General features: G+C 36.8%; 1 protein-coding gene across 4 annotated transcripts in view; it reads left to right on the top strand.

Moving 5' to 3' along the window:
• Positions 1–23,101, top strand: part of CDH7 (cadherin 7) — a 106,210-nt gene extending 83,109 nt beyond the window's left edge. For 2 of the 4 annotated variants that reach the window (XM_063299058.1, XM_063299060.1), the window contains 5 exons: positions 2,130–2,266; positions 3,041–3,162; positions 5,277–5,394; positions 10,628–10,879; positions 21,225–21,734. In XM_063299058.1, coding sequence (XP_063155128.1) covers positions 2,130–2,266; positions 3,041–3,162; positions 5,277–5,394; positions 10,628–10,879; positions 21,225–21,718 — 1,123 coding nt within the window. In that variant the 3' untranslated portion in view covers positions 21,719–21,734. Of the gene's footprint in view, positions 1–2,129; positions 2,267–3,040; positions 3,163–5,276; positions 5,395–10,627; positions 10,880–11,255; positions 11,281–21,224; positions 21,735–22,939 lie in introns of those variants that run through there. The other 2 variants (XM_063299057.1, XM_063299059.1) reach the window with 2 other exon arrangements.
• Positions 23,102–27,894: the final 4,793 nt, after the last annotated feature.

Here is a 27,894-nt window from a genome sequence, read left to right as displayed (position 1 = left end):
AAGCCTGATGAAGTATTTCTTCTAATATGTGAAACTACAAAAAGTAAACAATTCCTCTATTGCTATGCTCTTTGACAATTCTATGAAACTACTCTGGCCAGATGGTGTAAAAAGGGGAAATATCCTTCTCTTTGTAACAGATGCCACTCTATACATGACTAAAGCCACCAAGGGACTTAAACTTCTTTATCCAAATATGATCCATATCACATGCCTTGCACATGGTTTACACAGAGTGGCCAAAGAGATTCAAAGTAACTATCCTGATGTAGACAAGATAATTTCGAATGGGAAAAAATATTCATTAAAGCTCCACTTTGAGTACAAACGTTCACATAAATTGCTCCTACTTTGGCTCTCCCTCCCCAACCTGTCATGACAGGTTGGGGGACTTGGCTGGATGCGGCTATGTATTATTTCACAAATTATGCTTCCTTGCAGCAGATAGTTAAAGAATTTGACTGTTGTGAATCTTCATCAAGATTGTGCAAGATTCCTTTTCTGAAACCTTGGCTGGAAACCTAGCATATATAGGATCTAACTTCAGTGGATTATCAAGAGCAATCACCTGCCTTGAAACTGTAGGAATGGAACTTAGTGATGCACTGAACATTATAAAACAAACTGAGAGTGATTTAAAACAAGCAAAGGGAAAAGTGGCTAAAATATTAGTGATAAACTGCAAAGAGTGCTGCAATCTAATCTGGGTTATTCAACACTTTGCAAAATAAGTAACATTCTAAATTGACTCAAAGCATAATCTGAAGATTTCGAGCCAGAATTTCTCCAGATGAGTTTGCTTTTTTTCAAATTTGTTCCTATAACCTCTTGTGATATCGCACGGAGTTTCTCCAGATACAAGAACATACTGGTGGACAATGGAAGGACTTCTGAGTTTGATAAGCTCAAGATGCATGTGGTCATCCAATGCAATTCTGCTGTTAATGAAAACTAATCCAGGGATGACCATTTTACTCTCAAATGTTCATTTTATTCCTTCAATACTAGCACTTCTACACTGGAAGCAAAGAAGAATAAACCTTTTAATTTGTGTGTGTGAGTCTGTGTGTGCGTAAGCACAGATTTTAAAAAATTGGGTGCTAATTTCAGAAAAATTGTGAAGTCATATTTCTGCTTTAAAAGTCATATTTTTGGTTTAATTGGTCATATTTAAACGGTTTTAAGATCATAAATGCTTGCATAGTTCTAACATTTTTAGGTCATAGAAATCCTCGCCCTACTTATAACTGTTTAAATCATGCCACAAGCTCTTTATCATTCCTGAAAAGCTGCCATGCACACCACCAAGCTTTATGTAGAATGATACATAGTACCAGTGTATAAGGACTCTGATTTTATACTTCGATTGTGATGGCAGGAATTTAGAGTTATCCTATTATCCTGTCAACTGTCAACATACTCCAATCTGGAAGCATTTGTAATGCATCTCAAAGGACATGACTGTTTACAATGAGGGTAACCAAGCTATTGAGCATTGAATATTTTTTCCTTCTCTTTTGCTGTTTATTTTTGTTTTGAAATTTTCTTCTCTTTGAAAAGAGTTTGGAGGAACAAAGGGAGTGTATTTAAGCCAAAGGAGTTCAGCAATAAGAGTTTGGGCTTGTATGATGACAATCAAGCTCCAGGAGCAAATGTGATGATGCATAATCCCTGATCTATTCTTTAATTTCCTTATCCATCCTTTGCCTTTAACATATTTAAAACAGTTGTGCATCTCACTGTGGAAGGTCTGATGGAAATGGAATTGGTTAAATACAAGGGGCAGATTTCCAAATCTATATTATATTATGGTTCTGTTTGCATGTAAAGTAAACTTGGTGTATCCAAGAAGTAACAGAAAAGGCAAGAAAATACCTGTGACCTCACTTAGGAAAAATATAAAATACAGGAACCAAGCCAACACAGTACATTTATTTTACAGAAGCAGTTATCACTGTATCACATACTCTCTTTGTCTAGGAAAACAATAAAATGTCAGATTAAAAAAAGAATCCGGATGAAGAGGAACAATAATAAATGCTCTTTCACCTTAATATGAAATCAATGAAACGTTTTTAACAAAGCACAATTATACATACATCAAAACTTTGCTTTCATCTTTCATCCAGGTATTCAATAGATCGAAATACTGACTTAGAAAGATATTTCAATATTGATGCCAACAGTGGGGTCATTACTACAGCAAAGACATTGGACAGAGAGACAAATGCTGTTCATAACATTACTGTTTTAGCAATGGAAAGCCGTAAGTTGCCATTTCAAAAAATTTGGAAGCTTTATAAAATGTTGATTTTCACTGTATCAGCTGAGCAAGTTTGAATCAAATACTCTTTTTTTCCTAAAACCTATGTTATAGAGGCTTCTAGCTATAAACTGTGAAATGCAAAGAGTTAATATTTATTCTATTACATGGTAATTCTATATATGTTAAAGTACTTCTATGTATCATAGGATAAAAGGTATGTCTGTTGTTATAGAAACAGCCCTTCTAGGATATTTTATTGTTTTATAGAAACTACAGTAATCACTTTTATGGATCCAATCAGGGTAGAAATCGGTTAATAAATAGCATTAAAAGGACAGTATAGAATTGATTGATTATGTAAATCTTTGGAATCCTAGGATTATATTTGACTTCCTTATGGATGACAGAAGTTCATTATTCGTTTTTGTTGCTGCAAATTGGAATCTACTGTGTGTAACTGTTGAAGAGAGTAGTTTCATTAGATTCTGCTGGTGGTGGCCAAATCTAGGAAATTCAAGAAGCTGAGTGGTTTACCCAAGTATATTCCTTTGCTTTTATCTTCCTTGGAAATACTGAATAAGAGCTGTGGAAGTAACAGGAGAACATATCTGATGAGTCATTGATCTGATGAGATATTGCAACTGTGTTCTCACTGTCACTTCTTTATTTCACTGACAACTTCATTTTGTTAACCCAGTTATACCAAACAAGTTAGATACTTGCAGAATTGGTTTGCGATAAAGAATAATAATTTCTTTTTGTTCTTTTGATCAGAAAACCCTTCACAAATTGGGAGGGGATATGTGACCATTACTATCCTGGATATCAATGACAACGCACCTGAGTTTGCCATGGATTATGAAACAACAGTCTGTGAAAATGCAGAACCTGGCCAGGTGTGGATTTATATTCAGAACAGCTTGATATTTTTTTGCAAAACAGTGATTTGATTTGCAGTGATGTTTCTTTTAAGATAAAACATAATCAATTCATTGCAGTAAAGCTGATATGTTGATTTGAAGCTAAAATAAACATTAACTAGATCTGAAGCCTTTATCATCCAAGATCCCACTACAGAGCTGCACAGGTGAATCTACACTGCATACAGTTTTGAACATCTTCTAGACTTCCTAACTGATGAAAATAAGACATTTCTATTCTTTCAGATATCTCACTATAGCAATGCAACATTTCTGGTTTTTGGTTCATACAACCTTTTTGTTTTATACAACACTTCCTGGTTTATGGACACATGGAAACCTCTAGACCACCCTTTGTCAACAGAGGTTCTGCAGAACTTTAGGGTTCCATGAGAGGTTGCTAGGGATTCCACAGGATGATATTATTATTATTATTATTATTATTATTATTTTGCTTTAATTACCTTTAATTTTTATGATTGCTGTGAGTCACCCAGAGTTGTTTTTATGAGATGGGCAGCCATATAAGTTTTTTACAATTGTACATACATACATACGAGATCATAATTGGGATAAAAATAAGTTTTTGAATTTCCCATGCCTTGCAATGTTGGGAATTTTTACTTGCTGGAACATGGCTGCCCACCTGCTGCATTGCTATTGTTGTAAACATTGTAAAATGCGGATTGTGTAGATTAGAGGTAAATCGTATTGTGAAGTTTACATATATTTATGCAGGAGTTCCCTGAGACCTGAAAATTATTTCAAGGGTTCCTCCAGGCTAGAAATGGTTAAGAAAGGCTGCTCTAGAGCAGTGTTTCTCAATCTCTGCAACTTTAAGATGGGCGGACTCTAACTCCCCAGAATTCCCCAGCCAGCATGAGTGGTGTGCTGGAATGGTGTGCTGGAGAGGCACTCCAAGACAAGAAGGATGACTAAGATGAGGAGATGGGCAGAGTCAGGACAAAAAGCAACATTTACTTTGACTGGTATTAAGTGTGAATTAAATTAACTACTACAATTAATATTATTTCTAATGTATTTATATTTTTTTACTTTTGTTTCTTAAAATAATACGCTTTGGATGGAATTTCTGGAGGGGCTCTGGGATTCCACCAAGGCTTTCAAGGACTATACATGAAGCCTCAAGGTGTTCTTCTTTCATGGGGAAAAGCAGGTCTGCAACGTACATTTGAATCAGCTCTGTTATTACTTCCTGGGAAAAGAAATAAAGAAATGTCAGGATAACAGAGTTCAATCGTTTGAGTTTATGCTATGTCCTTTAGGCAAAAGACTTAAGCTTTCAGTGTGATGAAGCATTTGCCAACTTCCTTAGCAATTGGAAGCTTTGGCCAACAATATTTTTTCCCTTAATGTTCGTTAAAAATCACTGAACCCACTAAACCCTTATTTGTTTCTTTTAAAAGTAATAATTTAATCTATTCTCTAGGTCTTTGAAATGATAACATTGCACAAAACAATGTGAATTTGATTTGGAAGTATTTTCAGGAAAATGATCTCCCCCTCAAAATCATAAAATGTGCCCCAGATCACAAATTAGAATAATAACATTAAAATGTTTGATGTAGTCCACATTGAAATTGCCTTATAATTTCTGTTTAATTCAACCTGAACTTAAAAGTTGAATTTATAAATTAACAACATTCCCAAGAACTATATACATGGACATAGTTTCCTGCAAAAAATTACCTCTGTCTTTCTGGTAGCCCTTCCAAAACACTTTTTTTGTTCAGAAAAAACTGCTATAAAGGGTCTGCCACTTGGAGCCAATTTCAAGAAATAAATTCTGCCTGAGGAAGGGAAATTTGTTCTACTGATATATTATGTTTTGGCAAGAGATTAATTGAATACTACCTGCCTTTTCCATCATGTTAAATTTCAGCAAGGGGAGCTGTTCATAGGAAACTTCAAAATACATTCTAAGAAGTATCTTTAATCAGAACAGATTTCAAGGTCATGTTAAGATGTAAAATTTCTGTATTGTTAATTACTTGTTCCTAATGCAAAACAATTACATTATAATGAAAATAACATAAAATCTGATATAAAGATGATTTTTTTCCCCTTAGATCATTCAAAGAATCAGTGCCATTGACAGAGATGACCCACCTAGTGGTCATCAGTTTTCCTTCAGTTTGGCAGGAGATGCAACAAATAACCACAATTTCACATTGCAAGATAATAAAGGTAAGGCATCAACTGCGGTTGGTAGCCTAAGGGCCTTTCAGAATAAACATACTAACACTCTTATTTCTTCAGACAAGCAATACTGATTGTCACCTAGAGTGACTTCTTTGTCAGGAAGAACATTAATTAAAGGCAATCAGATCCCAGTCATTTTTATCTATAAATTATCTGTCGAGAAAAAAAAAGATGTTATTTAAATCTTTTTAATCTGTGAGCTAAACAGATGGGCTTCAAATCCTTTGTTCAACCAATTCTTTTGACTTTTTGTTTGTTTGTTAAAGACTTTATTCTAAATTGAATTATACTTCAGAGCACAGACATTTCTGGGCTTCATATTTCATTTATGGGACTCCAGAAATACAGAATCTCTTAAAAACTTTTGACAAAATATTTTCAGACATATCACTTGCAATATCAAAATCATATCAACCATAAATTGGAGGCAAGAGCTGAAGATCCCACATTTCTGGCTGCTAATGTTATTTCAGTCTCCTGAAAATAATCCTATTTTACTGATGGGTATAGATTAGTATTGTTTTTCAAAGGTCTAATCTTGTTTTATTGTTTTATTTATTTTTAATATTGAATGTTGACAAAAAATCCTGGAGGGAACTTTTTGTCTCAGTCATGAGACAGATATCAGTAACAGAAAGCTACTAACTAGTTCTCCAGAAACACATTGGTGCATGGCCTGATAATGGCATTTGGAAGGAGGAAAATCATTGTGGTTTATACTTGATTCCAGGGTTATTGAATCTCCATCGTTTGGTAGACTAAGCCTTACCACCCTATCAAAACAAGATGCATACATTCTTTTTTCCACCCTTTTGCTTATATTTATTTGTGTTTTTGCTCTATTGTACTATTTTATTCCACTGGCTTTTTGATCCCTCTCACTAAACTTTACCTATCAATATAGCATCCCATATCAGTTACACTTTTGTTCGTACACTTCTGTGGAGAGATACTTGTGCTTCAAACTGGACAACCTGTTCATTTTCTGTCAAATGCCATTATCATTATGGACAACTTTTGGGTGACAAGGGGCCACACTCAACATTTTTTTTTAAAAGAAGACCTGATTTAGGTGTCAGCTATGGTTTTTGTATATGTGTTCGTTTGTTGGTAGAAGACTGTCTTTATTTTTAGAAAATGACCTAGCGTATGTAATTTTACAATCCACCACCTGAGGATTAGAGTGAAAAAATATAATTGAATATATAATACAAACTCTTCCAGAAATAAGACATATTTCAGTTTTAAAATGTTAAAACTGGCAAACTTTTTAAAAAACCCATTATCTATCTGTTATTAAATCCATGATCTATTTTTGTATCTAAACTGAAATCGTTGCTATGACCTCATTTGAAGAGCTTAGATGTCTTCCATTACCCAAATTAATTGTTCTTGTATCTGCTCAGCCCTGATACTGAAGACTGAAAATCAGTTCAGTGTAATATTTGTTTGATTTATGTATCATTTTTAAGTGCAGTTTTCAAATATAAAACATGTGCCATTTTATTATTACATTCCAAATGCAGTTCTTTAAATATATAGCAACATAATTTTTGTGTGAAGGACAAATGAATATTCAAAATTTACATTTCTAATTCATTTGCACTCGTTTTAATTTTTGAGATATATATTTTACATTAATGAGTTGTTTTATGATAGATGTTCTTCTGAATATATAGACTTATTTCGTAAATTTTAAGTTGAACGTTCTTAGATTTGTGACAACGTTGTATTTTGAGCCCCTTCTTTGTCTAGGTTATTGAATATAGATTATGTACTGGATAAGCATATTTTTGTTTAAAAAGCCATCTCATGTTTCAAGCATAAACCATGGATGACAAGTATAGTTTCATATAGGGCTTCATAGCTGATGACCAGGACCTTGAACTGAACTTGGAAACAAACTGGTAGCCATGCAGCTCCCATAACAGCAGGGCTGTGACAATATTATTAAGTACACAGGCGGCTGTATTTTGTACCAGCTAAAGTTTCTTCGTGGTTTTCAAGGGCAGCCCCATGTTGAGTAAATTGCAGTAGTACAAGTGCAAAGTAACAAGAGCAGAAGTGACCATCTTCAGTCTGTACTGTTCTGGTAAGACCACAACTACTTGGCAGAAGTTCTCCTGGACATAGTATCCACCTGCTTCTCCAGCAGGAGCCTGGAATCCAGGAGGATCCCAAGATTGCAAGCCTGTACTTTCATGGGAACACAACTGATACCTCACCCTATACCAACAGATCATCTCTTCCAGCTTCATGCCGATGTTAAACAAGATGGGGAAGAGAAATGAGCCCTGGGGACCTCAAACTGGTATGCCCCTGGGATCAACCTCTCTCCCTCCTGCGACAACTAATGGATCTGTCTGCTCAGGAATGAGTGGAAACATGGCCAAACAGTCCCTCCCACTCCCAAATCTCACTGGCAGTCCAGAAATATGCTGAGGTTCACATAACTGAAAGCTGACAAAAAGTCTAGCAGGACAATAATAGTTGCTTTTCCACCATTCATGGCTAACTACAGGACAACAGCAACTGATGCAGTTTCTGTCCCATTCCTGGCTTGCATTCTTACTGCCAAGGGTCCACATAACCTCCACCATCCAGAATCCTTTGTGTTTGCCATCCTACCACCTTGCCCCCAACCTAACCAAAAAGGAAGTTTGGATATAGGACAATTGTCAATCATTATGGATCCAGCCAGACCTCTTGAAGAGGAGGCAAACTAGTGCCTCTTTCAAGGCTACTGGAACTTTCCTTGAAAAAAGGCAGTGACTACAGCCCAATATCCCATTTCCATTTTCTTCCTTGGCACCTTTAACTAGCTATAGTATGATGAAAAGAAGAAGATGAGCTTATAAATAGATCTGTTTTGTAAAGTATTTAAGCTTTTGGTTGGTTAGTTGATTGTGTTTTGTGTATATGTGTGCTTTAATAACACTGCCTTATGTCACCAGGCAAGATCAAGTGACTTTCACTTGATTATTCTAAACTGGGAATAAGACTTTATTTTTAGCCCAAACCACATAAGGATATGATTACAGTAAATGTGCTTTGCTTTCAGTTAAAAAACAATATTTATTTTTTTCCCATGGGTGGGTGGGTGGATGGTAAGAAGAATGCCAAGATTACTTTGATTTTAAGTTATGACTTGGTTACAATTTAAAGTCAAAGGGCAGTCAGAATACATCTTGGGATCAACTAAGTTGAAAGATGTACATATATAAAACCCTTTTTTTTCAGCCTCAGTTGCCTTTGGATGGTATTTTTACATGTGAGCTTTCTCCGTAAGCAAAGACTCAGGAGTATTATTTAAATTAGGCAACAATCCATTTCAGGGATCATTTGGAAAGGGGATCATAAAGAAAGCCAGCCTCTTCCCTTTTTACTTTTTATTTTTTTTCAAAGAGATCAATTGGGAGAATCTCTAGAGATCAATAGAGTGGTGGTTGAGGTTATTGTTATTATTTCATTGCCAATATAGCATTGCAATTGAGATTATTATTTAGTCCTCTTACTATTAACAGTTTACTCTTACTCTTTCCTCTGACACCACTGGGTATATTCTCCCATATTAAGCAAATATAACATTCCTGCAAAAACTGTTAATTGAAGCCTCTGCCACCAAAACCCAGAGTATCAGGGATAACAGTAGCTCTGCTATAGTAAAGGAAAAGGGAAGCTATTCTTATGTAGTGCTTTATTACCAATGGGCAACTTACCAACAATAGGCAATGCTTTTCTCATGGGCAACTTTCCCTTCAAAATCAGATTTCATCAATAAAAGAATCTGGCTTCCACACAGAAGACAAAAGCTGGCTGATTATTCTTAATTTCAATGGTGCCATAAGGCTAGTAGCTTTGTTAGAACTTCTTTATTTTGCCCACATTTGTTGGTACTGGGTGCTTCTGTGCCTCCTGCCTGAAAGTTAGTTTTTAAAAAAAAGTTCCATATAAGAGCTCCAACTTCAGTCTCTTAGAACTGGCACATAATTGGACAGCCAGGAAGAGTTATTGCAAAATGTATCTGGGCAGCAGTAGAGGTCTGGCTGAAGAGGGCCAATTCCATAACACAGAAGACAAGTTGAAGCAAGTAAAGAAAATATTAGTTATTCTGCCTCTGTTTAGTTATATCTGTCAACATTTCAACGCAGTATAACAACCAGTGTTTATGAACTGGATCAAGTCAACTGGATAACACTCCTGCAAAGGCTGTGCAAAATGACTCAAAGTGACTTAACAGCAATTGCTCCAAATATTCTGTGTAATACATCTGCCCAAATCTTAAAAGTGGCATAATGAACTCTTAACTTGACCCTGGGATGATCTTTGGAGAAGATGTGATTTTGTTGAGTGGTAACACTAGCTCAGTTCTGATTAACAAAGGAAAGTACCCCCGCCTTGCCTCCCTGGGGAAGCACATCTCTTCACTATTATTCTTACATGCAGTAGATGCATGCATTCTACAATTTATATGTGTAGCCTCTGCATTTCTAAAAAGAGGGGCATGAACCATAGGCCTCCACTGGGGGTCAGGAGGGGACAAGTAACAAAACATATGTCATAACATCACAGTGCAAACCCCACAACTTATGTACTTGCATCTGATATCAGGGCCCAAGTACAAAATCCAAGGGGCTTCATTTGCAGGGGGGGGGGGGGGATCACTATATCCTCCTGAAATGCCTGTGTGTTCATGAGCATGTTGGACTGAACTGTATCTCAATGATAATGGGCATAACTCATGGGTGGAAATTATAGCTCTCTGGGTATTAATGAATTACAACTTGCAGCATCCCAACCATTAACTGGCTGGGGTTGCTAGGATTTCTATTTGACCAACACCTCTATGGCTACTTTTTCTCTACCCTTAGCACAGTTGAAGGAAGAACTTTTAACCTTTCCTATTATCTTTCTTGTGCTGTTGTATTTCAAGTCAGCCTAGAATTTCAAATCAGCCATCAAGAAATGTGGAAGGTTTGCTATAGCTTAACTAGGAAATAAGAATGAGAGATTTGGAATCTTTTTATTAACTATCTACAGAGGACCATTGCAGGTTATATGCTTAACTTCCAGGGACTGCCCTTTGTACTTTCAAATCATGAGACACATTTATTTCTCTTGCCAAACGAAGATGCTACTAAATTAATATAAACCTGTAAAATAGACTTTTTCTTTAAGAAATTGTTCCTGTCTCCCTTTTGTCTTTTCCTTGATCTAGACAATACAGCATCTATACTCACCAGACGAAATGGCTTTCGGAGGCAAGAACAGTCGGTTTATTATTTGCCAATATTCATCGTAGACAGTGGCTCACCTTCATTGAGTAGCACCAACACACTCACGATTCGAGTCTGTGATTGTGATGCAGATGGCATTGCCCAAACATGTAATGCAGAGGCCTACATCTTGCCAGCAGGACTTAGTACTGGAGCACTCATAGCAATCCTGGCTTGCGTTCTGACACTGCTAGGTATGTCTGTGTGGTTTGTTCATTGGAGGGAACAGTTCTCCTTCAGAATACATGGAATAATGTTATTTTTCACTTCCTAATTGTTATCTTTTTATTGCAAGAAGTACAGGGGCTAGAAATAGAGTTTTCAAGATCATCTCATATAAAGCTAGTGATCAGGTCCAGAGTTGCTTAACATCAGTAGATGTGGCTGCATCTGATATCTTCAGATATTTATAGCAGTTAATTCCTGTAATGTCTGATGTTTTTTATTAACTTATTTGGTGTTTTTGGATTATCACCCAGGATGACTAACAGTTATAACAAGAAAATAGTAAGATGCATAAATTACAAAAATAAATAATAATAAATGTTGGCTTCATCAAAAATCAGGCAGTGGTTCTATTTAAATTGATGGAACAGTGTTGCAATGATGATGATGATGATGATGATGATGATGATGATGATGATATCTGATGACCTTGGGTGGAAGTTCTATAATGGGAGGAAACATTTTTTTCAGATACCTTGAAGCCAGTTGAGTATTTAAAAGTCAGACCCAACAATGTATACTGAGTTTGAAAGAAGAAAGAATTCTGTATCAGGTCAGACTCAGACTGATTGGTTAAGATTAAGTTTGCACAGTCTATTACATCTGTTTATACATTCTTATTTTGTCTGGTACAAGAGGATAAAGGGCATCAAAATGTATGATTGTTACAAAACCATTATTCTTTATTACATATTAGTTTATTTGTGATCAATGTGAATGTACAGATTTTAGACTCAAAATCTGTGTTTTATTCTTTAAAAAAAAACAGATCAGGGAGAACCAGCAATAATACATTAGCAAAATGATAGAAAAACAATACATTAAGGAAATACTAATGTTTGTTCAATTATTGTCTGGTGTTTTATTTAATTTGTAATTATGGCTTTGCCTGGATATTTCTGGGCAAATAGTGATTGTCCAAAGATAACCCAAACTTCACATTTCACCAGAGTACATTTTTCACTGTTTCTGTAGGAAATCATTCCCATCTATATAATAAAATTTGCACTGAACATTCCCACAGCCCTATCACATTGTATATAATCAATCCGACTAGAAACTTTCCATCCCCATTTATGTCATTTATTTCTATATTAACTCCCCATGTCAAAAGGCATTATATAATTCTACTTGCTCAAAATGATTTCTTAAACAAAACAGCTGTAGAATATATGGAATAGATGAAATTTTACTTATAGATTTACAGGTATATTAAAGAATACATTTTTCTAAGCATAACAATTTAGGTAAGCTGGAAAAAAAACTTGGTGAGAAAACAGTAGCATCATTATTATTTTGATATGCCTGTTTTTTATTGAAATTTCTGCTTCTTTCTGGTTGTCAAAAATTGCCCTGTACTAGACTATAAAACTGTGCTAAGAACATGACATGCATTCACAGCTATGCTCTTTCAGGCTTCAGCTGGTGGTTGGACCAGAACCAATTATATAAGTCCACAGGAAAATCCAAGAGCTGAGTATAAGTAATATTTACTGAAGAAAGTAGAAAGACAATATCAGAATAATTTGCTGTTAATCATGGACAAGTCTTATTTATAAAAACAAGGATCAAACCTTTTTACATTTAATTTTTACCCCCACTTTACCTAATGAAGAACATGTTCCCCATCTTTGTTGGGGCTCATTTATTTCTATTTGCCTGTACTTTTTACATGATAAGGTTTCCTTTTGTCTGGCTTCTCACTGACTGTGTAGAATTAACTCTCAACAGGTTCTGTGCCAAATTCAGATCTAATTATAACTTTTGCTTTTGTGTGGTTAGCCTTATCAAATTGACTCTTTTTACCTACAGTAAGTGTTCTAGCTTTCAGCTCTGGTTTCCTGTAGTGCAGATTCCTAAGAACAGTTTCCACCAAGAAATATTAGGTACAAGAGTTAAAGATGACAGTACTTTAATGAGAGTGTAATTATTGTGATGAGTAATGATAGAAGTAAAGACTGAGATCTCCAAATGTCCCTTTATTTTATTAAAGCTCAAAAACACATTTCATAATCGATATATGAAATCTATACGATACAGATACACAACTGGCACTAAAGCAAGTTTGAAAGCAGATTCATCTTTGCTGAGCTGGGAACTCCAAATTACATTGGACAGAATATAAATTATTAGATGTAGAATATAGATTAAATGCATATTTCCAAACAATTCCAACATCTTTCAAAGGACTCTTGCTTGTATTACTGCTCTGAAAGTTGTCTTATATAGCTGAGGAGGAGGACTCTGCAAATTCCAATTCTTGTTACTTTAAAAGCATGACGGGCAGCAATATTATTTAGTTTTTACTCTAGCTTAAATGCAGGGACTCAGAGCAGATTATATAGGGACATGGTGGTGCTGCGGGTTAAACCGCTGAGCTGCTGAGCTTGCCGATCGGAAGGTCGGCAGTTCAAATCTGCGTGATGGGGTGAGCTCCCGTTGCTAGTCCCAGCTCCTGCCAACCTAGCAGTTCGAAAACATGCAAATGTGAGTAGATTAATAGGTACCGCTTCGGCGGGCAGGTAACGGCATTCCATGTAGTCATGACCACATGACCATGGAACTATCTACGGACAAACGCCAGCTCTTTGGCCTTGAAATGGAGATGAGCACCGTCCCCTAGAGTCGGACACGACGAGACTTAATGTCAAGGGAAACCTTTACCTTTACCTACAGAGCAGATTAGGATTCTAGCATGGAAAAGTTTATTTATTTAATTTCATTACTTAATTTTTTATTCAGTTTAGCTGCCAACTTGACATGCAACTCAGTGTTGCATATACAATTAAAAGCAACAAATAAAAGATAATAAACAATAAAATTATGTAAAATAATTGTGCTATGTATAATTCAGACAACAGGAACAATCAAAACAGGCTCATAAAACCTCCTGACCATGTGCCTGTGGAAAAAGCCAGGTCTTCAAAGCCTTTCAGAAGGTAGACAGTTGGGGTCATCCTGTCTTCTAGGGAATGTTGTTCTACAGGGCAAGTGAAGTGACAGAGAAGGCACCTCTGCTGGGCACCACCAGATGACACTGCTGAAGACATGACTTGGAGCATGCCAACCCTGTCAGTTCTTATTGGATGGGCAGAGATAATCAGGGACAGGTGGTCTTGCAAATAACCAGGCTCTGTGCCACAAAGGGCTTTATAGGTGACAAACAGCACCTTGAATTCACCCGGAAGTCTGCTAGCAACCAGTATTGCTCATGAACTCGTGGTGATGCATGGGCATACTGAGGTGCACCCATGACTGCTTGTGCCACTGCAATAAACCTCTTCATCATGCAGGGTAATCATACTGCACAGTCAAATACTTTCCCTAATTTTAGGCATTATGGGAGTTGAAGTCCAGCATAATGGAAGGAGACCAGGTTGAGAAAGCTGCTGCAAACTCATATTGCACAGTGCACCATTGTAACTGAAAGCCTTTAGGCATAGGACAAGATGGAAATCTGATTTGAACTCAGCATCTGCTTGGAGTCAAATAAAACATAAGTAAACTCATAAAAATAATTTTGTAATTTACAAAAGCATATGAAAATTGTTATGATGTGTGTCATTTCATTTATATTGTACGTAATTTTTAAAAGAGAAAGGAAGAAAATCTTTAATGCCTCTGAGAATTTTATGGCAATTGTACTTTTTTTCAGTTATTATCAAAGAAATGTAATAATTGTTTTTATAATAACTGCTTAATATAATTGTAACTGTATTTTTGTGCCTACCAGTAACTCACTTTTCCCCCTTAGAAATTCATACCTTCATCTGAAACTTGACAAGTTTTATTGTATTTAAACATGGTGCAGTCTTGTTAACCTGTTTTGCAGATCCGATGTGTCATAGGATTACTGATTACTGATGCACTGAGGGACATATTATTAAGTTCTGTTTCAGACCAGAAATGTTAAATTTTAGTGGCCATGGGCTGAACTTAATGTTTTGTGGGGAACAAAGGTCATTGTGCATGAGGCAGTGTTGTAAGGAGTAGGACCAAGTTTTTTTCCCTAGTTTTGGGACGGTACTACAGTTTTCCTGTGTTTTCTGCCTCAAAATTTTGCAAGAACACCTAGTTGATTTTTTTTAAGGCAATGTGATGGCTTTTTGCAGTTTTGCATGAACTTTTTAGGTTGTTTATATTTACTCTAGATGGTATCCTAACAGTCTTTGTTTATTTGTATAATTTATCTAGAGGATCATTTATATACAGTATTGCCTTTCAGCTTTTGAAGTTTATTCTCCTAAACTTTTCAAAGCAGTAAGGAGAATAACATAATAGGTAAAGGTAAAGGTTTCCCTCGACGTAAAGTCCAGTCGTGTCCGACTCTAGGGGGCAGTGCTCATCTCCGTTTCTAAGCCTTGGAGCCGGCGTTGTCCGTAGACACTTCTGGGTCATGTGGCCAGCATGACGACTCGGAACGCTGTTACCTTCCCGCTGAAGCGGTACCTATTGATCTAATCACATTTGCATGTTTTCGAACTGCTAGGTGAGCAGGAGCTGGGACGAGCAACGGGAGCTCACCCCGCCGCGCGGTTTCGAACCGCCGACCTTCCGATCGACAGCTCAGCGGTTTAACCCACAGCGCCACCGCGTCCCTATATTATTCCATAATAGTTTATGGAATAAATGTCTGCAAGCAAACAACCAAGCTCAGAGAGCCCCAAGAACTCCATAGTTCATCCCTGAGCTATAGATATTATTTATAAAATAGTATTTCATTTTATGCCAATATTATGCCATAAAAGCTTTGCTGCAATGGTTAAAAAAAACTACAATTTAAATGAAAAACTAGTAAATAGAAATGAAGAGATGGTTTTCTGTAGGTAGCAAGTCAAAGCTGTATTTTGTGGAAAGGTACATAAAACAGAAAAGCTCTGTGTTACAGTAGCAGAAGTATGGCTTCCACTTTTGCAACACTTAAAATGATTTACAAACTTGGCATATGCATATTAATCCAGTGGAAGGAGCACGTGTCAATAACTAATGCAGTTAGACTTCAGTAATATCTACCAGTCTTCCAAACATAGCATGCTTCAGTGAGTTGGACTAGCATTCCTATCAGTCAGCCAACATTGCTTGAGATGATGGGAGTTGTAGATCAAGAAATCTCAGGAAAACCAGGTTTAGAATGCTTACCATATAGAATTTAAGTTTCATTGAGTTTCTTAAGCCTTTAATATTACAGTAGTGAATATTAGTGAATGTGTTAGCTACTGCATTTCTAAAGCCTTATGATGCAGAACAGCAACACTCTGTAATATAGGTTGTGATGTGAACACAATTTAATGTTCATTGATGAATAACTGCCTTTATGGAAAATGGGGGAGGGGGCCTTTTTCTTGCTTAGCAACAAGTACCTGTAGTGGTTGCCTAATCCCAAATACTCAGTCTCACAAGCCCGGGCTTAAAGATAACTGATTTATTAAAGGAATAGTATGCAAATACAGAGAAAGCTGAGAATGAGCAAAAGCGCGCCAAATACAAACTTAAAAGCCTTGCCTCCACCCCAGTCCCGCCCCGAGCGCTCGTTAGCAACCACCCCCTCCCAGGTGCCAGCAACCGTTACATCTGCCTGGGAAAGCAACCTTGAACAGAGTTGCAAACCCAAACATACATCCCAAAGTAGCAAAATAAAGAGCACAGCAATAATGGAAAATACCAGCAAACGGTCAAGCATGTAATACACGGATTAAAGGTTTGACATGTGAAATGTTACGATGTTACCCAACCCTACCACATCAGATTGGCCTCCTTATGTTCCTGACTTGGAAAAAGCAACTTAAAACTTATATAGCATAGCTGTCCTCTTGCCTTGCATTTATTTGAACAAAGATACTGGAAGGGAAAAGGTTTCCCCCTGTCACCTTGGAATGTGGATTACCTTTCAAACAACCCATCGTGCCCTTAAGTTCAGGTAAATAAAAGCAGGAGACTCACTAGGTGATAACCTATATTTATGTGTTATATAGTTATCTTTTAGATTCTTTCTTCCTCTCCCTCTGATATCTTTCTTTTGGTGAAGGAAGGTCTCAGGTAATTTCTGAGTTAACACAAAACAACAAGAAGTATTTGTTCTGAAGCCTAAAAGCATTTTGTACAGGTAAAAGTAATGAAAAATCCTGTCTGTTAGCTTAATTGGTTGTTTACCTAATACTAATAAGAATCCTATACTATTATAAAAACTTACATGTTTATTATCATACAAGCTAGATGCATGATCACAACCCACTAGCAAAAATATAGATGAACAATTAATGCAATTGTTAGCCTTTAAAGTACCACAAGACTGTTGGTTGCCTTTGCTGCTAAAAACTAAAATAGCTGTGTCTTATTTTAAAACAAGTGATTGCTGATACTGTTTTCTTTTTCAAACATGTCACCATTGTTAATTTTAAAACTCTGTTCTAAAATAGTTTCCATTCAAATCCAGCAGTTAATGCATTGGAAGCAGAATTAACTAGTTTTTTAGACATTATCATGGCTCTTGCATGGCTGCTAATATAGCATTTATTCAGGTAGAGGTTAAAAATTATTGTTCAAGAGCAGTTGAAGTGATCAGAAATTAATATTCTCTTTAAGCCATTTATATGCTAAATTGTTTCACATTTCAAAGGACTTTTTTTTTTTTTTTGGTTTGGCTTCAAGCAATCATGGGCTGTGCAAGGCAAAACTGCATAAAACATTCAATTTATCTTGCTTTTTATTGTACCTCTCAGAGGATAAATCTACTAAGTTTCAAGGCTCAATTTGAAATATATTATAAATATACTATTGTTATTACTATTATTATTACTATTATTATTATTATTATTTTCCATCTTTTATTTCATAAAACCTAAGGGCTAGTAGAAATCTTTCTAATTTAAATAACTTACCAGTCATTATCCAATGTAATGGTCCAGGATGATATAGTGACTCCATGCATTTGTTCTCCACAATGCAACCTTTCAATTTCCAACTCATATGGAAAATACAGGCTAGTTACTTCTACATTTCATTTCAGGTTTCTTTTCTTTCTGTATAGCCATCTACATGTTACTTTATGGAAAAAAATATTTAGAATAGTAAGCATAGTATAGAGGTTAAAATAATTTTTCAGTTGCTTGCAGCTACATTAAGAGCCATCCCATCTACCAATAATGAAATTATTTCTATTTATACCATCACAATGATACTGTGAAAGTACCAGAGGTCATTGTTAAAAAGGGTTGGGAGAAGAATCCTGCAAAAGACCTCAGTGAGAACCAATCATGATGATTGGTATAGAATAGTGTATCCTGGAAAAAGGAATCATGGGTTGAATCTTGTCATGAGCTCCATTTGTAATGTTATCTATCAGTGAATTGAGATAAACACTGTGGGTTACTTTTTAAAAACCGGTTAAGTTGGAACATCCTGAAATGCTTTCATTTTTGTTACTGCACTAAATTTATTACTAATTTAACTTACTCCCTTTAACCTGATTTTAGATGGAAGATATTTTCTGTCATTTGTACTATTTTAACTGTTAATCAATACTACATGAAAATAACCACTGTTGCTTACAGCAGTCAATAATCCATCACTGTTTATGAGAAAACAGCTATTCAATCTCTATTGTGATGGTGTTTAGATTTTAAGTCCTATTTAAGAACCACTGCAATTTGGATTAACATGACTTTCCTTTAAATGTGAACTGTATTTAGGAATTTATCTATCTATCTATCTATCTATCTATCTATCTATCTATCTATCTATCTATCTATCTATCTATCAAATTTGTCACCACCCATCTCCTCCCACCACTCTGGGCAGTTTACAACAAAGGTAGTAAATTAAAACAGTAAATATAAAATGCAAATACAATATATAAAAATATAAATACCATTAATAAATAGATATAAGAATAAGAGTAAATTCCAAGTGGCAAGAACTAGCTCAGTCCATGTGTATGAGGAGCGTTCTAAGGTGCCAGCCATCCCCGTGTGGAGCTATTCCCTTCTCCACCCCAAGCAAGATGGCAGATCCAAGTCTTCAGGTTCCTCCAGAAGGCCAGGAGCAATGGACTAACCTCACCTCCTGGGGCAATGTGTTCCACAGGGTGGGAGCTACTGCAGAGAAGGCCCACTTCCTGGACCACGCCAGATGAAATTCTGTTGTAGATGAGGTCTGCAATATGCCCTCTCTGTATGATCGGGTGGGACAGGTTGATATAATGGGGAAGAGGCGGTCCCTCAGGTAACCTGGCCCCATGCCATGTAGGGCTTTAAAGGTAATAACCAACACCTTGAAATGGACCTGGAAGCAATCTGGTACTCAGTGCAGCTCGGGTAGTAGAGGTGTTATGTGTGCCAATCTAGGGGCACCAAAAATAACCTGTGCAGCTGTGTTCTGGATCAGCTGTAGCTTCTGGATAGTCTTAAAGGGTAGCCCCATGTAGAGCACATTGCAATAGTCTTATGTGGGAGATAACAAGGGCATGAGTGTTCGAAGGGCTTCCTGATCCAGGAAAGGACATAACTGGCGCACAACACAAAGCTGCACAAAGTCCTTCCTGGCCACAGCTGGCACCTGCTCTTTGAGCAGGAGCCACAAGTCCAGGAGGACCCCCAGATTACTCACTAGGTCTGTCTGGGGCAATGCAACCCCATTCAGAACCAAAGATGACAAAGTCCCGGATATGGAAAAGCCATTAGCCCACAGCCACTCTGTCTTACCAGGGTTCAGCTGAAGCCTGTTGTTCCCCATCCAGACCCCTACAGCCCCCAGGCACCGAGAGAGGGCAGTCATGGCATCACTTACCTCACCCGGGATGGAGATGTATAATTGAGTATCGTCAGCATATTAATAATACCTCATCCCATGGTGATGGATGATCTCACTTATTAGTTTCATGTAGATGTTGGAGAGGAGTGAAGACAGAACCGAACCCTGCGGCACCCCACAAAGGAGGGGCTGAGGCTAGGATCTCTCGCTCCCTATCACCACTGATTGGGATCGACCCTGGAAGAAGGAGGTGAACCAGCACAAGACCACGCCCCAACTCCCTGAGCCACTCTGAAAGTTTACCATGGTTGATGGTATCGCCTCTGACAGGTCAAGAAGAGCATGGATGGATGTACTCCCTCCATCCCGCTCCTGCCAGAAGTCATCCATAAGTGCAACCAATGCTGTGTCTGTCCCATACCCAGGCCTGAAACCTGACTGAAAGGGGTCTAGATAATCTGTTTCTTCCAGAACCCTCTGGAGCTGTAACACCACCACTTTCTCAACCACTTTCCCCAAGAAGGGGAGGTGGGAGACTGGATGAAAATTGTCCAGAACAATAGGGTCCAGAGATGGTTTCTTGAGGAGGGGGTGTGCCTCTAAATACAATAAGGAATATTTAATTAATGTAAATATATAATGTAGGGATTTTTTTTTTCCTAAAATGACATAAGTAGATCTTTAGTTAAAGTTACTCTTAAGGGTAGATTTGTGTATAATTTGAAACTTGAATGGTATGACTGAATGATGCTTTTGTTGATTCATGAACACTATCAGTTGCAAATAATTACAAATATATAATACAAATTAAATACTTAAGTCTTCTGGGTCATTCTGTGAATTTGTCTTATCTCTAAAGCCACCAAGAAATTTTCTTAAATATTAGAAACATCAAAAACCATTGCTACCTAGTATAATGAACTGATCTGGGCTGATAAACACCAATACCTTTGTGGGTTCTTATTGCAAATGATTCACCGGTACATGATAGGTATTTTGCACATTAAAGCAAAGTGCTCTCTGTTAGAACAGTGCTTTTATTGCAGGAACCACAACTTATGCTAGTTATTATTTAACAACTCTGAATTTTCCAATCAAGGATCAGATACTTTATCAATCAGCCTTTATTTATATACTTCAACAATCGAGTGACTTCCCAAACTCTGACAGTTAAAGTGCTCATAGAGTATTTATGAATGTGCTTTTATCACTCTGGCAATTAAGAGTTCAGATAAAGGTCTCTATATTTAATGGCTGAGAGGTTGTAATTTTCTGCTTGAACCTGCTTTAAAATGTATGTTCTAACAATCTGTACCAAATAAGAAATACATATGATGACATTAAATCAGAATAAACGTAGTAATAAATTCCTTAATGTCTAAAAGCCTTTAAAAGCCACTTTAGGAACCACTAACTAATTGTTTTTTTAAATACCTTATTGTGTAACCATCACAAACTTGTTTATCCTGCATAATTTATGAATAGTTTTACTCTGAACTGGGAATATAATCAGTTGAGTATTCTCTTAATTCACCTTTGCTTAAAGCATTACTTCTTCCATTGCAGTGCTTGTCCTGCTGATTGTTACCATGAGGCGACGGAAAAAAGAGCCTCTTGTTTTAGATGAAGAGAGAGATATCAGGGAAAATATAGTCCGATACGATGACGAGGGAGGTGGAGAGGAGGACACCGAGGCGTTTGATATGGCTGCCCTGAGGAACCTCAACATCATTCGCGATACCAAGATCAGGAGGGATGTGACTCCAGAGATCCAGTTCTTGAGCAGACCGTCTTTTAAAAGCATCCCCGACAATGTTATTTTTCGGGAATTTATTTGGGAAAGGCTAAAAGAGGCTGATGTGGATCCCTGTGCTCCACCATATGATTCCCTGCAGACATATGCCTTTGAGGGAAATGGTTCAGTGGCTGAGTCACTCAGCTCTTTAGATTCTGTCAGTTCAAACTCTGATCAGAATTATGATTACCTCAGTGACTGGGGGCCTCGTTTCAAACGGCTTGCAGACATGTATGGAACTGGACCAGAAAATTTGTATTCATAGCCTTTGAACTTTTTTATAACAATGCACTAAAGGAAAAAGGAAAGAGAAATTCAGTATCTGGACTAAGAAAAATCTGTAAATATCTCTTCATCTTTTTTTAATCTTTTTTCCCTCGTTTCTTTTCCTTTCTTCTCTTTTACTTTGACTTGGTGAAGCTTATCTTCATTAGAACATTGCCCAAGGGACTGCACTGAGCAACAAATAGTGAGCATCAAATGGCATTTTTTGGTGAAATTAAGATGCTTGGCCATATACAAATAGATAGCAACCCTCCTATCTCATATACCTGCAGAGGCAATTAACCTCTAAGAGTAAGTACTGCACTGTGACCTCAATGAGCCAATGATACCCTGTAGATGCCTTCAGAGTACTGCTGGGTTGAGACTGCAGAGTCTCTACTTAGTGGAGAAAAGGGGGAAACATTCATTTACCATTTAAAATAGTATTACAATATATTGTATACTATTAATGCAAGGTTTCATTTTTCATTTGCAGTGTTGCATGCAAGTTGCTGGCTCAAAACTATCCAACACAGTGACTTCTATTTGTTTGGAAGGCTGCTAAGTCCAAAAATCTGTAAATATCTGGGTAATTCTGAAAATAGACTGCGGTTCCTATTTTGAAAATCTGCAAAATATGCCATTGCCTTATTAAAATTGTTTGCAGGAAATTTCAGTTGAAAAGATGGAAAGTGATTCTCACAGTTTTGTGATGCCTATGTAGGTATGGGGGAGAAAGTTGCTGTCTATATATTGATTATTAATATTATGTCTTCTGATTCATACAGGAGAACTTTACTCATTTTTAAAGAATAAAATGTTGACATGTAGAGGTATGTTCATTTTGGAGTTCTGATCTCCATTACGTTCAGGTTTATTATATGCATTGTGGTATTAGATGCTTGGAACATGCTGTTTTTCCTCCAGTCTCAGCTACATGAAGGAAATGAAGCATGGAAATAGAGAAATTATAGCAAAGCAATTGAGCTCGTCGTTCATCTCTCCAAGAGGAACACTGCTACAAGGACACACGGCTGTCATTGTTCTTCTGAGCCATTACAATGTCTAAGGTTTTTGAATAAAATGTTTGTACTTTGCATTTTCAAAGGAGACTACAGAGGCAGCTAGGAGTGTCTATAATGGAAGTTGTCGTTTTCAAGGTCATCTGTTCTATGTGCTTCAGCAATTTAAACAAACCTGCTCCTTCCATCGAATTCCCTACCTCTTTGGTGCTGTGGAATCACAGCAAAGCACTCTTTTACATTTCTTTCATATGTTAAGCAGTGTGATATGATTAGCGCCAGATTCTATCTTCAGATCCTCACTACCCACATAAGCATTTCCCTCCAGGGAGGTCACTTTATAACACATTATCTCTATACTGGTTCATGTATGCCAAACTTGAAGGATGACTAAAGTTCATTAAAATAATGTTGGGGGTTTTTTGGTGTAGGATTTCTTAGAATATATGACAAATTTTATGATTCAGGCAATATTTATATTTTAGCTGTTTTGATTATTATTAGAAAATAAGACATGGATTGAAGTACAATAGTGCTTTATTTTAATACTCTTCCTATTTTCTCTCTCTCTCACTGAGTTCCTGAATAAGGACCAGTCTTAAAAACATTAATTGACCTGCTTGGACTTAAAGTGGCTGTACATGAAAATAGTACTGGAACTTAAATGTTTGAGGATCAAGAGTTAGAGCTACAGCTCTTGTAGCAAAAACCCTGGAAGACATTACAAACTCCCTAGAATAGGGCATTTGGAGCATGGTGTTATATGGCCTCTTGGAATCAAGGTGCAAATGGCTTGACTCTACCTAGATTTAATTTATATAGACACATGAACTGGTCAAGCCTGTTCTTGTAGGCAGCTAGATCAATAGAAAGTCACATCAGGGAGGGGCCACTGAAATTCCTAATGTGCTCTGAAGCACTTAAAAAAAAATGATAGGAGCCTGTATCCCTTTAGATTTGATTTCAAAAAGGTATTTCTGAGTACACATGGACATGAATGTCTGTGGCTCTTTAAAGCAGCCACAGCTTTCTCTAGGATTGTATTGTTGCTTGTTATATATGGCTGGTTTAAAGAGTTGCAGACAGGTACTACATTCATGCCTCCAGAAACTCTGAAATACTATTTTGAAATCCAGTCCAAACCAATATACAGCCCTCCTGAATGGCCCTTTAAAATTTAAGAAATTTAAGAAAAGTTTCTTATATATAAAAGCCATTAACATAGGTGGAGTATCACACAGGTTTATGCTCTCCTTACTGAACTGACAAGAACATGTACAAAAATCAGGGCACTGTCAGAGACAAAGTTGTGCCTTCCCCTTGAAGGTTAGGTACCACCATTTGACTTTTTGAAAACATAAGCTGGAGAAGGTAACAGAAGGAAAATTACCTTAAGGCTCTGTAATTCCTGCAGCTCAGCATTATCAATGAACTACATCGAAGTGGCCTTCAGCTTCATTAAGAAATAAAGTTTGATCATGTGTAAACACAATTCTTTACCCTGGGTAACTTTTTTGTAGATAATCATTCTCATGATTTAGTAGACTTTGGTTTGTTTGTTTGTATATGTGTGTGTATGTATGTCTGTCTGTCTGTGTGTGTGTGTTTGTATGTGTGTGTTTGTGTGTGTGTGTGTATGTATGTATGTATGTAAGAATGATTTTGTGATGGGACTCAAAAATATTTTCTTTTCATCACAAATGTAAGATTTCAATAAAAAAATTAAAATGTCAAGTTTATGAAACTCAATAACAAATTGAGCTGCAGGAGTTATGTAGCTGTTGTATGAGAAGATTTTGTAAAAGAATCTCCTTGTTATTAGAAAAAAGATATTCCAGTTCAAGTCCAGGATCCAAAGACCTATGCAATTAGCTTATCTATCTACATATCCAAGGTGAGGCATGTGCTTCTCATATAATAGTTTGTCGTGTCATGTGGCAAACTCCTACTTAAACTCAGGGGACCTTCAAAAGTGATTTCTTACCTGACATCATTAAAAAAGAAAGAAGGAAAAGCCCATTGAGCATACTCAAATAGATCAAGAAACTTTAGTTGCAGTCCTGTGTACTCTTACTTGGACATACATTCTGTTAAAGTATTTCTGAACTGGACTTACAGTACTTCTACGGAGACATGCATAGAATTACACTTTTAAATTATCTCTGTGACTTGGTCATTATATTTGCATTTAGATTTTAACGTATATCAGAGTAAACAGCTATAATGTACAAATATGCTTCTCTTATTCTTTTTTATATAAAGCTGTATGATATTATTTCTATAAAATATTGAGAGCATTATTGTTTTTGTTACCCAATCTATACTACTTGAAGTATAAAAACCCTTCCATGTTGCCATTGGTTATCCCTCTCACTGACCCTCATTCATTACAAATATTGGTAAGTTGTTAAATTATGCAGGTGCATAGACCCATGTGTACATGGATACAAATAATTCCGATTTATGACAAATGGATACTATGCCCAAGTATTCCAGATTCTCCATTGAAATGAGAGGGAAATCACTCATAAGTGAAGGATCCCTGTGTGATTAGTTTGTGCACCTATATCAATTGTTTAATTGTGGTGCCTGGCTACACCATGTGAAACCAGTATTAAAATTGTTTTATAGATCTGATGACTGATTATCAATCTAGCATGCAATTTACATTATCTTTTCTGGTTCATGGTACATCTCGTGATTTTACTCTCTGTCCTAATGTCATGCACATTTTATGTCATGCACATCCACAGCTCTTGTAGCAAAATCAGTTTTTGACCTAGTCCAAAATTATGCTTTGGAGACTAACATATTACCACGGTGTATCAAGAGATGATCTGTTAAAATGAAGTATAGTATTTAATATTTGTGATTTCTGCTGATATTAATTAGACTAAAACTAGCTATGATTTTGTATATGATCACCATGTTTATATTTTGTCTGTCTGGTTTTTCAGGGTTGTCTATTCCACCAAATATCTACATTCTGCAATTTTAAAAAAGTGTGCAAGCTTTGCATTTATTTTCATATGCATCTTTTGCTAACATATATTTTTGAACAGTTGTATATCCCATTCAGTTAACATATGCATTTTTATACACAACTTTTTTTAAAAAATGTGCACATTTGTATGCAAGTTATTTTTACTGAAACCTGCATTGCCAAGTTGGGGGAAGTTCAGAATCTGAAGACTAACTGTATTGGATTACTTCCCTTTAGAATGTGGGCCAAAGTCACAGTTTCTAATGCTGATAGTGTAATGCATACCAGAAGAAAACTAGACTCCTTTATGAAAAATTCTCCTTCACTCTGTAACATGTACAGTACATATGTTAGCCATATCACATTTTTTAAAATGTCATTTTCCTTTGCTTCTATTCCATTCTGTAAACTGCCAAGGGCAGGGACATATGTAATTCCATCACATTGTTGGAATCAGTGGCACTGATTTTTCACATTCCTTTTAAAAAATGTGCTAAGCCATAATATGTTGAAAAATGGCTGATGGAAAAAAAATATCCAAGGTTTGCACAGCATGCTTGTCCACAAGCAGTGGTTTACAAATTACAGTTACATTACAAATTACAAAGGCTTGGGTCACATAGCATATTATGCCAAATTCAAAGAAACCACAATATGGCTTAGGACGATATGTGGTCATCTTCAAAACGCATACAGTTCAGATGTCTTTGGCTTTGGCTTCTGAATCTAACACAACTATGGTGTTCTGTCCTGATTTTGCTAATAACTTACAAGTAATCAGGGATGTGCTGCCATCTCTTTGTTAACATACAGCATTCTCACTGCAGTTGGCAGATGGAAGGAAAGGGGGGCTTTTTGGTGGTCAGAACCCCCCAATGAAATCCTATTTCTCTTCCCTGTTGGTCTCGTTGAGAGAGAAGAGAGTTATTAAGGCCAACAGGTCACAATGTGTGAGCCTGCCACTTGTTGGGTCTTCCTCAAACACTCTCCCACCCAGCATCCCACCTCCTTGCTGCCATAGTTCCTTCATCCTTGCAAGACAACCAGGCCTCTGTGAGTGACTTCTTAGTGCTTCTCTCTGCATTATCTCACCACTTCCATGTTTGCTGTGTTAAATGAAATCACACTGGTTTTTTTAGCAGGTTCTGATAATCCCTCCAGACTGAGCAAGGGGCTCCCATATGGCTCCAATCCCCATCCATTATACCCCATTGTTAACTGCAAAACAAATCAGGTCAAAAACCATTTATCTCTCTCTCTCTCTCTCTCTCTCTCTCTCTCTCTCTCTCTCTCACACACACACACACACACACACACACACACACACACACACTACAACTCTGCTCTGCTTCAGCACTCCTTGGCACAATTATAGTGCAGCCTCTCGTTGAGACTAACTACTGATCAACTGGGGGTAACTGATATCAAACCGGAAACTGGAGATACCATTAGACCATTCAAGTCTAACCAGTTTACTGCTTTTGCACTTCTAAAAAGATTGAACAGCCTTTTTTTTTTTTTTTTTTTTTAAGGAGCAGCCCTGAAAAATACCACACAGTAGCAGGATGGTACGGGCAATTAGTTCCATGGTTGCAGAAAATGTAATACAGCCATGGGGAAGGATATGAAACAGCCATTTAGAGCCATAAAAAAGAAAGAAAGAAAGAAAGAAAGAAAAAGAAAGACTGACAAATAATGTCTGAATGCTCCACCAGTCCCTTAATTACTTTTCTTATCCCTCCTTGTATAGGTGAGTTTTGATTTCTTTGAAACTTAATAAGTATACAGCCCATTTTATATGTGATTGCCTGGCAAGGATTTTAATAGCTGTCAGTGTAGTGCACTTAATCTCATAGAGTTGATGTCCTTGGGTTCCTTGTAAAAATAGGCATGGGTGGAAATGGACAGTATTATTAGTAGCAAATGTATTTTATAGTTCTTGTGGGAGTGTGTTGAAAATAGAAACAAGATATGATTGTCCCTTGGAAAGAAGATAGTAACTGAGAGCTGGTTCCCTGAAAAACAGCTTGTTGAACCTCTCCTGGAACTTGCCACCACTGGGAAATATTAGGAATATCGTCAAATACATTTTCACTTCACACAAAAATGAAGTGATCAGCGTTACTATTTGTGTTGAACTACAGGGACAAGCCAAGTCAGTCACAGCCTGGA

This window comes from Candoia aspera, chromosome 3 (assembly GCF_035149785.1).
Source record: "Candoia aspera isolate rCanAsp1 chromosome 3, rCanAsp1.hap2, whole genome shotgun sequence".
NCBI lineage: Eukaryota > Metazoa > Chordata > Lepidosauria > Squamata > Boidae > Candoia > Candoia aspera.
The sequence above is the reverse complement of the archived record's forward strand: the minus strand, read 5'-3'. Positions and strand labels throughout refer to the sequence as shown.